Source organism: Formica exsecta, unplaced genomic scaffold (assembly GCF_003651465.1).
Source record: "Formica exsecta isolate Colony F162 unplaced genomic scaffold, ASM365146v1 scaffold218, whole genome shotgun sequence".
NCBI classification, from domain to species: Eukaryota; Metazoa; Arthropoda; class Insecta; order Hymenoptera; family Formicidae; genus Formica; species Formica exsecta.
Genome location: NW_021849477.1, coordinates 77,025 through 92,515, shown reverse-complemented (window position 1 = coordinate 92,515; position 15,491 = coordinate 77,025). Strand labels below are relative to the sequence as shown.

General features: G+C 37.4%; 3 protein-coding genes across 10 annotated transcripts in view; 1 reads left to right on the top strand and 2 right to left on the bottom strand.

Moving 5' to 3' along the window:
• Positions 1-15,491, top strand: part of LOC115235347 (heterogeneous nuclear ribonucleoprotein K) — a 103,682-nt gene that overhangs the window by 79,674 nt on the left and 8,517 nt on the right. The gene's annotated exons all lie outside the window — the stretch shown is intronic.
• Positions 6,745-10,258, bottom strand: LOC115235356 (cytochrome b5-like). Of its 2 annotated transcripts, none has more exons than XM_029807077.1 (2): positions 9,971-10,258; positions 6,745-8,784 (listed from the first exon to the last, which is right to left on the bottom strand). In XM_029807077.1, the coding sequence occupies exon 2, from the start codon at positions 8,739-8,741 to the stop codon at positions 8,349-8,351; it is 393 nt and encodes a 130-aa protein (XP_029662937.1). In that variant the 5' UTR covers positions 8,742-8,784; positions 9,971-10,258; the 3' UTR covers positions 6,745-8,348. The 2 variants fall into 2 exon arrangements, with proteins under 2 accessions (XP_029662937.1, XP_029662936.1); XM_029807076.1 differs by having other exon boundaries at positions 10,076-10,257.
• On the bottom strand, positions 11,477-14,125 carry LOC115235355 (cytochrome b5-like). 2 transcript variants are annotated; one of them, XM_029807074.1, is made up of 3 exons: positions 13,935-14,125; positions 12,722-13,019; positions 11,477-12,372 (listed from the first exon to the last, which is right to left on the bottom strand). In XM_029807074.1, the coding sequence occupies exons 2-3, from the start codon at positions 13,005-13,007 to the stop codon at positions 12,218-12,220; spliced, it is 441 nt and encodes a 146-aa protein (XP_029662934.1). In that variant the 5' UTR covers positions 13,008-13,019; positions 13,935-14,125; the 3' UTR covers positions 11,477-12,217. The 2 variants fall into 2 exon arrangements, with proteins under 2 accessions (XP_029662934.1, XP_029662935.1); XM_029807075.1 differs by lacking the exon at positions 13,935-14,125 and adding an exon at positions 13,148-13,303.

Here is a 15,491-nt window from a genome sequence, read left to right as displayed (position 1 = left end):
TATATAGGAATTATATATTAAAATATAAATCGTTCTAGAAAAATTATTTAGTCATCGACTTTAATTTCAGCTCCAGTATATATAGCAACAGTTTATCGTAACGGGAAATAAGCGCCGATAAAAGTACCGATTTTACATCGATAGATTACTTCAATATTCAACGGAGAAAATTACATTTTATTAACGTCACCGTTTCTAGGAATATCGAATGCGAAAGTATGTGACGTAACATACTATGTACAAAATCTCTATCGGTGAACATCTATATCGGTAGATATATATATATATTTTCTTTGCTCGCAGCAGAGAAGAGAATGGAGAAGAGAACATATTTTTTAGGCTCATGAAAACGAGAGAAAATTGATCCGGAAGCTTTTATTATGTACACTTTCCACGTCTGTCGAGAGAAGCAAATTTCGGCGCTCCCTTTCACTCTTTCTGTCGACAGCACGTCAGATTTTAATTTCAAATCGCACCCCGTCGAGAGAGGAATTTTGCAATGATTTCTTTTTTTTTTTTTATCGCTTCAATCTACATCGATGTTCGTATTAGAGAGTATATTAAAATGCCGAGAATCTTTTACGTATCGCTACGAGTTCTTTTATCATTGCGCTAGCATTTCGATAAAAAGAAATTATCTCTTGCGCTTGAATGCTAATTTGATTCAAAGCGCCATTTTTTTTTACTTTTCAATCACGATGATTAAATCGGTATCACTGTTTTTCGAGAGGTACGACACGATTATCGAGTTATCTCCTTAATAAGATTTTCGTGCCTGACTTGGCGAGAGGAGGTTGGGATAGAGAAAAATAAGCGAACGAGTGCTTGCGTGTCATTGCACCGTACTTTTCTTGGGCGGAAATTTTCTATCGGTTAGATTCGTAAGGAGAAACGCTGAGGGGTCTATTCCCAGGATACCTATATCGAATCCGAAAGGACTTCGGGGTTCAATTCGTTTTTGATTCTAAAGTTTAATCTCGTACAGAAATATCTATATATTTAGATTGAACTAGCACAGTTTTTTTTTTATTTTATCATTAATTTTAAAAACCATTTTCGAAAAATTCTATATATATATATATAGGAATTATATATTAAAATATAAATCGTTCTAGAAAAATTATTTAGTCATCGACTTTAATTTCAGCTCCAGTATATATAGCAACAGTTTATCGTAACGGGAAATAAGCGCCGATAAAAGTACCGATTTTACATCGATAGATTACTTCAATATTCAACGGAGAAAATTACATTTTATTAACGTCACCGTTTCTAGGAATATCGAATGCGAAAGTATGTGACGTAACATACTATGTACAAAATCTCTATCGGTGAACATCTATATCGGTAGATATATATATATATTTTCTTTGCTCGCAGCAGAGAAGAGAATGGAGAAGAGAACATATTTTTTAGGCTCATGAAAACGAGAGAAAATTGATCCGGAAGCTTTTATTATGTACACTTTCCACGTCTGTCGAGAGAAGCAAATTTCGGCGCTCCCTTTCACTCTTTCTGTCGACAGCACGTCAGATTTTAATTTCAAATCGCACCCCGTCGAGAGAGGAATTTTGCAATGATTTCTTTTTTTTTTTTTATCGCTTCAATCTACATCGATGTTCGTATTAGAGAGTATATTAAAATGCCGAGAATCTTTTACGTATCGCTACGAGTTCTTTTATCATTGCGCTAGCATTTCGATAAAAAGAAATTATCTCTTGCGCTTGAATGCTAATTTGATTCAAAGCGCCATTTTTTTTTACTTTTCAATCACGATGATTAAATCGGTATCACTGTTTTTCGAGAGGTACGACACGATTATCGAGTTATCTCCTTAATAAGATTTTCGTGCCTGACTTGGCGAGAGGAGGTTGGGATAGAGAAAAATAAGCGAACGAGTGCTTGCGAGTACTTTTCTTGGGCGGAAATTTACGCTGTTCGTGGAAAACGCACAGCGAAAAGGGTGTACGAGCAAAAAAAAAAGGAAAGAGAGAGGGAGAGAGTCGAAGGTGGGGAGGGAGGGAGGAGAGGGAGTCGAAAATAGAACCCGGCCACTTTGTCGGGGACAATATCGTACGTCTTAGCTCCACTCCGTAAAATAAACAGTTCTCCCCCTCCCCCCCTCCCCTTTCCTACTCTCCCGAGAATGTCCTTTTTTTTCGCCCGTCTTTCTCCGCCACTCCGGGACTACATTTTCATATATCGCGTCTGCCGCGTTACGAAAGGCGAATATATCCGCGATACTTCCTCGATCCTGCGCCACTTTATTCTCGCCGTTCTTTTCTCCACTCCTTTCTTCAACCAAAACGTACCAATCTTCTGTTCTCCCCGGGAATCTCGTATAGAGGTGATTCGCCCAACGTGCGTATACGTGTGCGACGCGCACGTATTTCGGCCTGCACTCGTCGCGGGACTCTAAGACTGTTTATTAAAAAGCTTTTAGCGATATTAAACTGCCCGCGAGAAGAACTTGGACTTTTCTGAGACGGACGGACTCTGCCACCGCCACGTGACCGATGCTCACTTTGATCATCGTCGTGAGTGCGAATTGGTCGCGAGACATTCAAGATAGATATAATAGGCATAAAGTAATTTCGGAACATCTTAATGTGTTTTACAAACTAAAATATATACTTTAATTTGTATTTTTATGTAGAAAAGAGAGGAAAAAGATCATAAAATATTTCAAAGTAAGTACACTGCATACTCATGAAAACAAACTGCTCTCTTTTAATTAAATTAAGAAAGGTCGAGACACACTAATACTCGAAGAAATTCAGACATTTTACGTAATGCGGAAATAATATGATATTTTTAAAAAATATACTATAAATCTCTTTAAATATGAAAATGCTATGAATAAATATTTTGATTTTGTTCATTCGTCATAATAATTATCTCACAATAATTATCAACGTTTTTAAGATTTCAGCTTTTACATGTTGAAATGTTTCTAAATTATGTTATAGTAAAGTATGGAAAGCGATAAATTCTTCTCGGTTTATCCACAATACGACCTGGAATAATTGAAACAATTTAGAATCTTTCTCTATGTATTTGTAGAATTTTTAAAGAAGAGATTACTTATAGAAAATCTTCAAAAGAAAGAGGAAAATGCATCGATCCTCCGATCGATCCTCTCGACACAATTTGGTCTCGCAGCCGCAACGCTCGTGAAACACTCGTTTTTCTCCGTTCCTCGTCGTTCGCGATGACGCCGTCTGGAGTTCGTTAAAACACCCTCGAGAAACTGCGTACACAGCCGTCGCGATTGCTGCACCCATTATTCGACCTCTCACCGCCCCCTCTTCTTCCCCCCTGTTTCTCATCTTACCCACTAGTTCTGCGAAAACTTTATAAGTACTCCGCCGCTCTAACGGTCGTGCCTTAATTTTCCGCGGATCGATGTTTCGTCCGCATAACCCCGAGCGTTGACGCACCCCCTCCCTTATATTCTCGCTCGAACGTGCTGTTTTCCACGTGCGTTTGGTATATCCTCGCGCGCATGTCTCACTGCGATGCAAACGGATATCATTTTGTAATCGTTGGCTCAACCAGAGTACGCCAGATATCGTGCGATTCCGTCGATCAAGAACTCCTTGATCAATCTGTAGTCTTTCCTTAACAAAGATGGCTGTGTTCTCGATATTAATTTTTTCCCGGAGAGAGAATCTTAAAAGATACATGAGAACGTAGAAAATGAGAGAAGAGATACATATATTCATATGTATAAATGTTTTTCCTAATTATATAAAGATATTATTTTCTCTCGCTGAAAATATTATATTCTATAAATATATTATTACAGAATAAAATATACGAGCGAAATAATATAATATTGAATTCTATAAATATTATATTATTACAGAATAAAATATACGAGCGAAATAATATAATGATAATAACATTAAACATATTATTAGAATTTCCTTCCCATTGCTTAACTTACCCTTCTCTCTTACACAATACATATTACATTATTCTTCTTAACAAAATAAGAAAAATAATCCCTGTCCGGAAATATGTATTTTCTGTTTCGGTTTCCTACCGAGAACTCCGCGGAAAAGTGGCAATCTTTAGGTAGTCTCTGCGTTAAAATAAAAATGAAGCGTGTAAGAATTTTCTAGGGGAATAGTACCTCCACCACTACCATCCAAGAACGATATTGCTAATTTTACGAAACGGAGTTTCCACACGGCAGGAACGAAATTTCGGAGTTTTGCCAGCATTACCTCGGGCGATGAGACGCCCGCTGTTTTCCACGTGTATTGTCTCGCTGGCTGGGGCTCCTTCGCAAACACACGGTTCTCGTAATCTGCCTGCGCGCCGACAATTTCGCTCGCAGCGAACGCCGCTTCTCTTACAAGTCGGCTCCGTCAGCGCGTGCATCGCGATTATATCCTGAGAAAACTCGCAAGCAGAAGCGAACAGAGCCGCGAGCGCGGATCGATCGTGGAACGTCATTCGCTAATTTTTCGACGGTGCGAGAACGCGGTCGGGATATCGATAAATTTTCTACCGCCTCATTAATCTCGCGATATTGCGAACGGTGCACCATGCGAAGGAACGATAGGCTATCCCTTTTTCTCCTTCGCTTTTATTTATTCCTCCCCGGGCAATTAAGTTTTTATCGTATTCATCTTCTTCGCTATCGCGGACCAGCGGCGGATTCTCGCGTGCTTCTTATGTGCATATGAGATGTACACGTACCATATGTTAAACCGCGAAACTCTCTTCGCAAACAAGAGAAAGAGAGAGAGAGAAAAACAATTTTAGGGCGCGGGAATGCTGAGCGCATAAATTCGTATGCGTGCCGCGCGCTCATCTCGCACGCATGAAATATCGTCGTCCTCGAGATCGCGACGGGACGACTCGACTGTGCGACATGTATATGCGTATGCGTGTAGGCACACATACGAGTTTACTAGAATATTTATTGTATCTCCGACGCGGGGATAACGTTTTAAGACGATTCCGAGCGCGCCCGAGTACTTTGTTTCTTCTTCTTCTCTCTTTCTCCATCCTGTATATGCACCTGTTATCACCGACATCTCCTCAGTTTATTTTCCTCGTCACCAACGAGGAAAATAGCATCTTGTTACGATGCTCTGTTAAAGCGCTTTATCAAAGAAAGATTGGAAAAATTGCTGCTTTTCGAGCCACACCGGGAAAGGAAGAAAGGAACAAGTGCAAGGGTAAAACAGGGGGATGGCCGTTGGGAATGCGGCAAGAAGCAACCGAGAAACTGACGAGAACTCGTTAGGTCCATTTGAGAATTTTCCTCATCCCCCTCCCCTCATCATCCCGCTTACTTTTTTTGCGTATTTCTTACTCTCGTCTCTGTTCTTTCCGCTATTGGCGAAACGATCAGGTGATTTGCAACACTCGGTGTTCTCGCGCTTTTCTCATCCAGCGCAGAGAGCGTTTCGCGGTGTCATTTATTCGCATCAGCTGTCGACTACCTGTCAATCTGCGCGGCGACTTAACGACTCGCCGGTCGAACGATCGCGGAAACTGCGATAGAATAAATGAAAGGGTGGAGAGATTTTTACTTTCGAAGGGCGAAATTCACTTAAGTCACGTATGTTACCGCGGTGGTAAGGTTTCTTAAAGTGGCAAACACATCAGGTCCTTTGAAAAATTTACGCTCGTTGGGACACGCATCGGGTGTTTTCTCAAAGTTACGTTTGAAAAAGGAACGGTTCGAGAGCGGCGGAATCATGAATCCCTTTTTCAAAGGCATCGTATCGAGTTTCCTCTTTCTCGCAGAGAGAGAGAGAGAGAGAGAGAGAGAGAGCGGCAGCCGCGTCGAGAGGTCGGCAAATAAGAAAAAAATCGCATTTCTGCACCGGCTTCTAAATGTAAACGATCATTTACCGCCGTCGAGAAGGAGAAGGCGTATCGGCGTTTCAAATTGGCTGGATTAAGGATACACGATGAAAACGTTGTGTGATTCATTATTGTTTGAAGATGGACGGGATAATTTGATTATTTAAATCGGACACGCGATCTTACTCTCGTTTAATTAGCGTATGGTTGTTCTCGTAACAGTGCTTGCGTTGCTTATCCGACGCTCTCATACCCAAAGCGCCGCAACGCCACAACCAAGATAACAAGACAATGCCAACGTCGCGGTTTTCACGCGATGATGCAGTGTTTCGCGCAAAGCTTTCATCATGCGAGAAGAGTGTCACTCTTTGCGCAGCATCAAAGGGTTCGCGGAGAGAAATGAAAGGGATGAGAAAAGAGAGAGAGAGAGTTATGAGAGTTGAAGAACTCGACGCGACCCAGAGAGAAGCCGGGGGGGATTGGGTACATTACAAAGTTTTCACTGGCGCCGGAAGTTGATATGGAAAGCAGATGGCCGACGGTTGACAGGAAGGATATGCGGTTTTCCACACATGTCATCGCGGTAACTTCCCCTTCTTATTCACGCCTTCTATTCCCATGCGAGTTCCAGCGCATGCGACGACGTTGACTGGACAAGTCGAACGTGGCGACCACTTTCTATCATTTGTCCGAAACACGATGGACTGATGGACCCGTAAATTTTCGATACGTCCAGGAATAAATAGACCGTCCAATGTTACGATTAGCATTGATGTTAGTATAAAAATTATCGGCGATTCACGGTAAAAACTCTTGTTTGAATAGTAGCTCTCATGCAAGGTCTTTATAAATAAAATCAATACTTCTCGGATATAATGTATGTGTAGGTAAATATCAAAATTACTACTTCACATAGTACAATTCGGCAGGATGATGTTTGTTCATCAACTTGCAAAGGTATCATTTACTCTCGAATGAATTCTATTGATCATCTCGTGTTTTTCGTTTTTCCTTAATTTCAGATGTTGTGTTGTTAAATTCTTACGCTTCCGTTAACACTAGCTGACTCGTGGTTTTCTCCTTCTTCATTAATATTTTTAACTTTCTCAATTAGTTATTTATCATTGTTGCGCGCAATTCATTTATTCGTATCTTCCCTTGTGGATAATCAAATAGAAAAGAATGTGCGCTCTGGATTGTAAAATTTCCAGATTTCATTTTTTAGCGTATCGTTTTGCAATAATTCACAGAAATACCCAGCAGTGAACATACGGCGTGGAACAGCATATTGTGACGAAAATTTATGCTTAAAAAAATTTAGGTTTAAAAAAAAAATTGTATTTGAAAATTGATAATGTTAACGATATTTATCATTAACAAGTAAAATGCGATATAAATAATGCGAAACATGCGATACGCATAGATTAAATTCTTATTTTTCGTTATCCACAAAGTAAATACGAAGCAAAGTCGATACATTTTAATTAGATAAACTTAAGATAAAAGCAATAATCTTATCTTGGATTCATAGATAACACATTTCTTTAAAAAAGGCTGCATAGACGATTTCTAAGGCTATCTATTGAATTGATACGAGTTATCAAATATTTTCTCAACAGTCACTAAATTATCTCTTTAGCTCTTTATATATACATTTTTTATTAAAATTGATATTTTTTCAATGCTTCAAATATTAAATTTGTAGTTTTATAGAAAATTCAAAATCATATAAAGAATTTATATATATTTGGTTTTCAGAAATTTTTCAAAACAATTTGTGCGTATATAAGTTTCCTGATATCTATAATTATATACTTTGCTATGTCCCGATATTTTTCTCCAATTTCGAGAGTCGAACATTCCATATTCTCATATTCTCTTGACATACTCTCCCTATTTCTGTTTCTCTCTCTTTTTTTCCATCAGTTTGGTTTTTTCGTTTTTATTGCAGCGTCGACATTGTATATAATTGTTTATTCATCATATCATTGTTATATAATGACTGTTTCTTTAATTTGTCCGATTTGCATATAAAGTAAACTGTTTTAACTTAAGCAACTTGCTTACACAGCAGTAAAAATTAGTTCGATAAGACGTCAGATAAAACTTGTTTTAACTTGGCAATTTACGTAAGGAAATGTTTAATTTGATGATTAAAGTTAATCCAATAAATTGGCGAATATGTTCTAATTTTAATAAAAAAATGTTTTACAAAAATCGATAGTCCTTTCATATTTTTAGTAATTAATTATATACCTTCATTTATAAATATTGTATATATTGTATATTGAAATTATCATTCGAACATTAACCGCTTTGAGAAATACAAGTGTACAAAATAAAACCTCTCCCATCAAAACAAAATTAATTACTTATTGTTAGAGATACGTATTCTCGAAAACATAATGGCATTAAAATAATGTGAGAATGTTCCTACATTCTGTGCATCGTTTTATCACACTATCCACACGTTCACATCATTCTCGCGTTGCGTACAATTATCCAACGAAGACGATTGTTTAAAAAGAATAAAATATTATGGTCATTGCGAGCGCGATTCCACCTATGAGCAAGTAGAAGGGTATGCCGGATCTCTCCATGTGAGCTGTCTCTTTCAAGCCGTATCCCGTCACCCAGCCCTGCTTCGGCGATTGATTCGTCCTATCCGATTCGACGAGCATGCCAACCTGGTACTGCTTCATCAGCATCATAGCATCGTTCGAATGCCCGACATCGTCAAAGTCCTCGGAGCCATCTTTGCCTTTGTGATCGAACAGGACTTCCTCGCCGCCGGGATGCTCGTTGAGGAAGTTGTAAACATTGTATACTTTGTCGTGCAAGATGATCAGTACAGTGTCCTTCTCGTCATTCTGCTCGATTTCGCTTCTCGTGAATTGCCTCTCTTTCGCCATGTCTCGTTGACGTTTCGTGCTATTTTATCTTCGTACAATCGGCCTAAAATGAAAAGGAGTATTAGGACTATTGACTATGTCGACATGAAGAGCAAGACTTGAAATACATTTATTATTTTGTCTCGTGTAAAATGTAGCGAATGTAATCGATTATCTACGAGAGATTATCTACTACGATTCTCTATATAATACTCTTGAATTTTATTAAATAACTCGACACGTGTAACAAGTCTCAGTCTCAACAAGTTAAAGCGCGATTGTATAAATATACACATTACGATTGGCAATATATAATTCCAGAATGTCATGCATGCGCTTCATGGCGTTTATGAAAAATGAGCTGTCTGATATAATCAAGCCGAGGTCAGTAGAGACTGATTGCGTAACGAGCGCTAGAGAGACTACCTCAGTTATTTTATAGCAGACCGCGCGCAATAAGACTGTTTTTCGACTGATCTCGTGGAATATAATACAACGTTTTAATGACGTTTCTATAAGTGACTCGGCGAATTACTTTATTAAGTACCAGATAATAAGGGGCAAAACTTGTTTGACACGCAATCGATACATCTATGGATATTAACAAGATGATCAATTGAATATCCATTTTTGTTATTTATCATTCCGAGATATTTATTCGAGCACTGTTTTATCGTAATAACGTAATCTCGATTTCTAAATCGAAGTTTCAAGTATTCCATGTTAGGCTCAAGGTTTTAGGACTAATATGCTAATATGCCACTATTATACTAATACAGTTTTCTCTGAAATGTGGACATCTGGGCGTTTTGAATAATTTCCTAATACGCAAAGAGTATAGGAAAAGATTGAGCAAAGAGATTTTTACCAATGAAAACTTTATTCCCAAAAGATTTTCTGAGAAAAGTTATGTTTTTATTTTTCGTATTTTATCGAAGAAGAGATTAATGTATAATTTTGAAGAATCACGGATCAATCGTAATCTCAGTTGTTCGCGTACAGTTCGAGAAATGTTCTCCTCTCGTCACAATATAATTAAACTTTGTCCGATCCGGCAGTTGGATGACTTTGTTTACGAAACTTCATGTTTTCGCGATGAAATACCGATTCGAAATTTCAAACACGTCTCGAGTGTAAACAATTGGCCTGCGAGTGGAGAGATCATCATCGTCGAGAGATATCTCTACCGAACAAACAAGATACGAATTCGAGAAGTGGCATTGTGGATCGATAAGATCCCTCTAACGTACTTTCCCTTGAAACGAACCGGTCGTGTCGAATCATCCCTCGGCGAGGAGGAGCTCGTCCTCCAAGCGAGTTCGCGGGACAGAATTCGTTGATCGCTTCGAACATACCTCCACTTGCTTCGCTCTCGCGGATAAAAATCGACCTTTCTGGAGGAAGAACGGAATCAGGCGTTATCGAGACACCGTTATCGGCAGATATGAGTTGATCTCCGCTGTCGATGATGTCGCTCCACGAGCTTCTGCACCGAGTCGCACTTGCATAAACACTGTGGAATCTAACTTGTTGACCATGTAACTTTATGATCCCCTCTTCGTATACGCCACGTCATGGGTTAAGCCCCACTACATCGTTGTTATCAGATAGCAGCGTTGCCAACCGTATAATCATTCTTACGCTGATTCTACTGTAAGTAGATCTTCGATCACAGTCAATGTTCCCTGGGTACAAGTTTACTGCGTAAAAATATGTGATTTGAGAGAAAACGGCGCCGGAAAAGTTATAATTATTATTTGTCACATGTTTCTCTCTCTCTCTCTCTCTCTCTTTCTCCTTTCGTTCTTCATAACGAGACCTGATAAAGAAATTTTGAATAATTATGGTGTATCAGAATCCTATTTCACAGAAGGTTTTCGATATCAAATGGCTCCAATCACGAATGCCTGCTGATTGTATAGTACTATACATATATGTATTTGTGCAGCATTCATATAGGAATGGCATTGATAAAGTGTACGTAATATATATCATAAAATGACTTTATTCTTCATAGTGTGAATCCATTCTTGTGTTTGTATAATCCTCTAGATTATTCGTTGATAAAGCAACTCCGCCAAATCAAATTTATCAATTTAGTTTGACATATTAACGCCTGTGTAAAATATTTAGAAATATCAGTAAATTTTATCAGTATATTTTATTCGTATTATTTTCAAACGAATAATTATATTTTATCATTCATAGAGCTCTCACAAACTAGGTCGAGAAGGATATTTTTTATCAGAAAATTCGTAATGGCATTCAGATAGATGAAACTAATGAGTAAAAATACATTCATGTCATGTTGAATCTGATGGACCATATGGTCAGTGCAAAGATTGAAAAATATATTATTTATTATATAATTACGTAATTATCTCTAGCTATCCATCGCGATAATATATAGCCGCGATTAGAATATGAAATCATTCGAAACTTCTATTAAAATTCGAAAGCATGTAATATATAAGAATAATAAATTATATTTCCTTAGAATTTTTTTATCGGGCTCGTATCATTTCTATTCTTGTGGACTCGCGTATTATTATGTAGCATGACGTTCGATTCATATGCAAACGCGTCTAGTCACGGTGACGCCGCGACTATTTATCCGCATGCATGTTGCAGGAAGATAAGCACGATAGTAGAGTTGGTCGACGAAATGTCCATTCACCAGAGACACACAATTTCGCAATATGTGTATACGTAGAAAAGATATATTGATATATTTATTAAATTTTCTGCGACAAATATTTTTAGCCAATAATAGTAACGTGGTTATATACCGTTTATTACTATCAACAAAATGTTTTTTTCTCTTACACACGTATACACACATTCGGTATTTTCTTATGCGATAAGATAGCAGTTTTCCTGCAATATATAATAAATATTTATTACTGATACACGATGAATTTTAGATAATATACTAATATTTTTTTTCCAGGACGTACATTTCAAACATAAATTTAAATATTGCTTATATAAGCGTGTGTCAAAATTAGAAACTAAAATGAAAAGAGTTACATAAAATGTATCGGATTTTTGTCGAACCGTTCGAATATATTTTTTCAGCGGCCGCTTCGTTACAGGTTACATTATAACGTATAAATTTAATTATAGAAACACAGCAATAAGGAACTTTCTACTTTAATATGTAAAATTATTATGAGCAGACACACAAGTATGTTCATCCGAATTATATAATTTTAGTTTAATGATCTTTCGTCAGAGTATCACGAAAATAATTGTTTAACTTTGCAATATAAACGCATATCTCTTTCAACGCAGAGTTTAAGAGATACAGTTTTATATCGCTCTATAAAGATAATAAATTACTTGAAAAACTTAACAATAAACAAGAGAAACAAAATTTAAAAAGCCTAACAAATTTATTTTTGATGGAACAAATTTCATATAACATTGCATTTTGCGTAGAATTTTGCTAAAATTAACTATCTGTATTGTGTACATAGCACGTGAAACGTTTCAAATTACATATTTTGATAGTAATAGTAGAATATAAAAGCATAAATTGCGATAGCAATTGAGTAAATGAACCCTTGAAGCGAAGACTTTTGTTTCGTTTGTGCTTGATACTGATGATCGGAGTCGTCGTAGTCGTCTATCTTTGGTTCTGTTATATCTCCTTAAAGAAGAAAATATTTTTTAAACCATAGTGATATTGAGAGACGAACGACTTTTATGTCTATTACTTTCATTAGGGCAGCAATAAAATTATTGTAATAACTGTCTTTATAACAGTTGTTGGATTGTTAACGTACATTATTTATCATTTTATCGTAATCACGTCAAAATATTCTTTTGAGAGAAGATACAGACAAAAATATAAATACATATAAATTCATTTTTAGAAAACTGGCAATTTAATAAATAATCGTTAAGAACAAAAATCTGATATATTTTATCTATAAAATACTGATATTAAATCTATAGATTTTTGTATGATTAGGAATACAATTGAAGTAGAAAATAACCTGTTATCTGTTCATCTGCACTAGTTGTCTTCGATTGAACTGCGCTTCCCTGATTCGTTACTTCTCCAATTTTATATTTTTCTCGAAGTTGTTTCGCCTCGTCAGAATGACCGATGCTATCGAAACATTCTGTTCCATCTTGTCCTGCTAATCCCAGCAATACCTCTTCGCCGCCAGGATGTTCCGTCAGGAACGACGTGAGATTATAGACACTTCCATGTATTATTATCCACAGATCCTGACTATGATCGTGCAGAGCAACTTCGTCGATCGTATATTTATTCATCGTGGTTCAAGGCTGAGGAAAAAGGTTGCAAAGAAAAATAAAAACACTTATGAAAAAGTTCGACAATGAAAAATACTCTTGTACTCTGTTTTTTACATTTAACTGCGTTTTTTTCGAGTAATAATCGAACTGCTTTTTACCGTAGAATATCACTTTTACATAAAAGTTCCTTCGCTCTGCTTCACCTTGGAACAACGCACGTGCGCGCGCGCGCGATCTATTTCGACGTCCGCGATCTTGATCGGATCGTGTGCTTTGAATGGCACTTTGAAAGGGAAAACAGGCCGGAGTATGCCGGACAAAGGTGAGTTTCTCGACGGGCCGGGTCGCGCTACGTCGCTTTGTCTCCTCGCGCGTTCGCGGAGTCACTGCTCCGGCCAGTGGCTTCGTTTCTTTTCACCTCGCGGATGTCGATGGCGGCAGACGGGTTTCTCGTACTTAACTTTCACGCATGTTTTTTTTAGCATTAAACATATTATCGACAAAACACGCACTCACGCGATATCGAGCGGTCGCGCCTTATTTATTTTATAATTTTTATCTCTTCGTTCATATTTCTATCATGTAGAGCAGGCCGTTGCAATTCTCTTGCTTTTTATTAATATGATATTAATCGCTGTTATTCGTTTGAGTGTATGCGGATAAAAGTATCCGTCAAAAGTTCTGTGATTAGTCTATCACAGTTTGCGATATTGAGGAATATAAATTTTAATCTACTTATTTAGATGTACGAACCGTGGAATATTGAACAATTCAACCGAAAACAATTGAGAAAGTTTAGAACTCTACAATATTTTGGCGATGATGCTACGTCGATTTGTAAAACGGAGGGTCTCGCTTCATTTAACCCGAGATGGAGTTCGCGCGTCTGAGTTTTCAATATTTACATAGGTCACAGTCACATAAAGAATTTGTATCGGAGCTCACCTGATTCTAAGGAAGAAATCTCGAGAGAAACGATTGTGTTGCGATATAATAGCGACACGTTTTCGTATACGTCTTGGACGTTGAAATATATCACTGCGCAGTCACTGTGATAGTAATCAAGCCAACGGATGGCTCTCTTTCCCGACGATTTCTGCGGCATCGATGTGTAGATTCACGTACGTAAGCAGCACGATCTCATGAAAATGCATTAGGTACATTCTTTATTCGACCAATAATGATGCCGCAATATTCACATAATAGATGATAATGTCGCGATAGTCGAATATGCATACTTGCTTCTTATGGAAACGTAATTTTTTCACGTTATTAAATATATCATTATTTTACTATCATCTTGCAAAAACCATTTTAGTTAGAATATTATTTTTGACTCTTTTCATGATTAGATTAATTGCAAAATTTTCTATCTATATTTAAATGTGTTTCATTTAAATATGTTTTGCCTCTGAGACAATTAGCAACGAATGAAAATTCTTCGTTAAAGAAAAACATATAAATAATGATCACAGACAGGAAATACAAAAAAAAAAAAAAAAAAAATAAAGTAGAACAGGAATATCGAATATAATATCCGAGATCGTTAACTCGTATGCTGCGTATAGTTGACACAAATGTCGAAATTAGTATCGAGCGATATTGTTGACGGGTTTAGCGTTTAGGTAAGCGCAGTTTTAGCGGCAGGCAACTTACCGCAGGGATAGAAGTTCGTCGCATTGAATTGAATAGAGCGATTCATGTTTAGATTAGTTCATCACGCCCCGCTCGTAATACCGTGGAAGTTTGCAAACTCCAGACTTCTGCCACGGATGCCACTGTGGCGGAGGACTGTTAAGCAAATGCGTATTTGGGCGCAATGCAGCTTATTCTCACAAAGCCGTGTTTCCCTATGGTTATCCCGCCAGGACTTCGAGGACTTCGAAGTCCTTCGGATGTATTCGCGCCGAATTGCCATAAGCCTATTAAAACTATCCGCATCCTTCATTTTCGTTTCTGTAAAAAATTTTCTTATCTCTACTCGCACATTTTATGCAAATATGTGTTTTATTAGTTTTCTCTTATATATTTTTTTAAATTTGAATTTTAATATGAATGTGATATAAAAGTTATCTTTCTAAAAATTAGCGCGCTTTCTCATTATGCTGTATAAATATAAATGTCGAAGTTTAACGTACGTGGGATGGCATTATTTCAAGTTCGCGACCTTGAAACTTCGGGAAACCATTAATTATCTTCGACTCTTGAATATTCAAGAAAATTCAACTCGCGGAGAAAGTCCCGCGATCGTTTTGTCCCGGAAAGTTTCGAAAGTCCTGAAACTCTTGGAAAATTGAAAATCTATACACAGCTACAGCGCATTTCTGAACAATCGTGAGATCGATTATAGAGAATTTCCTGTCAGACGTTTCGTGTTATCGGTATTTGCGTACAATGTATCGTTCATGTAACGCGTTCGTCCGAAAGATAATCTCCTACCGTCACACAAAAGCAATCTCAAAATCTCTCGAAGCGCACACTCTCTTCAATGATATAACTTAC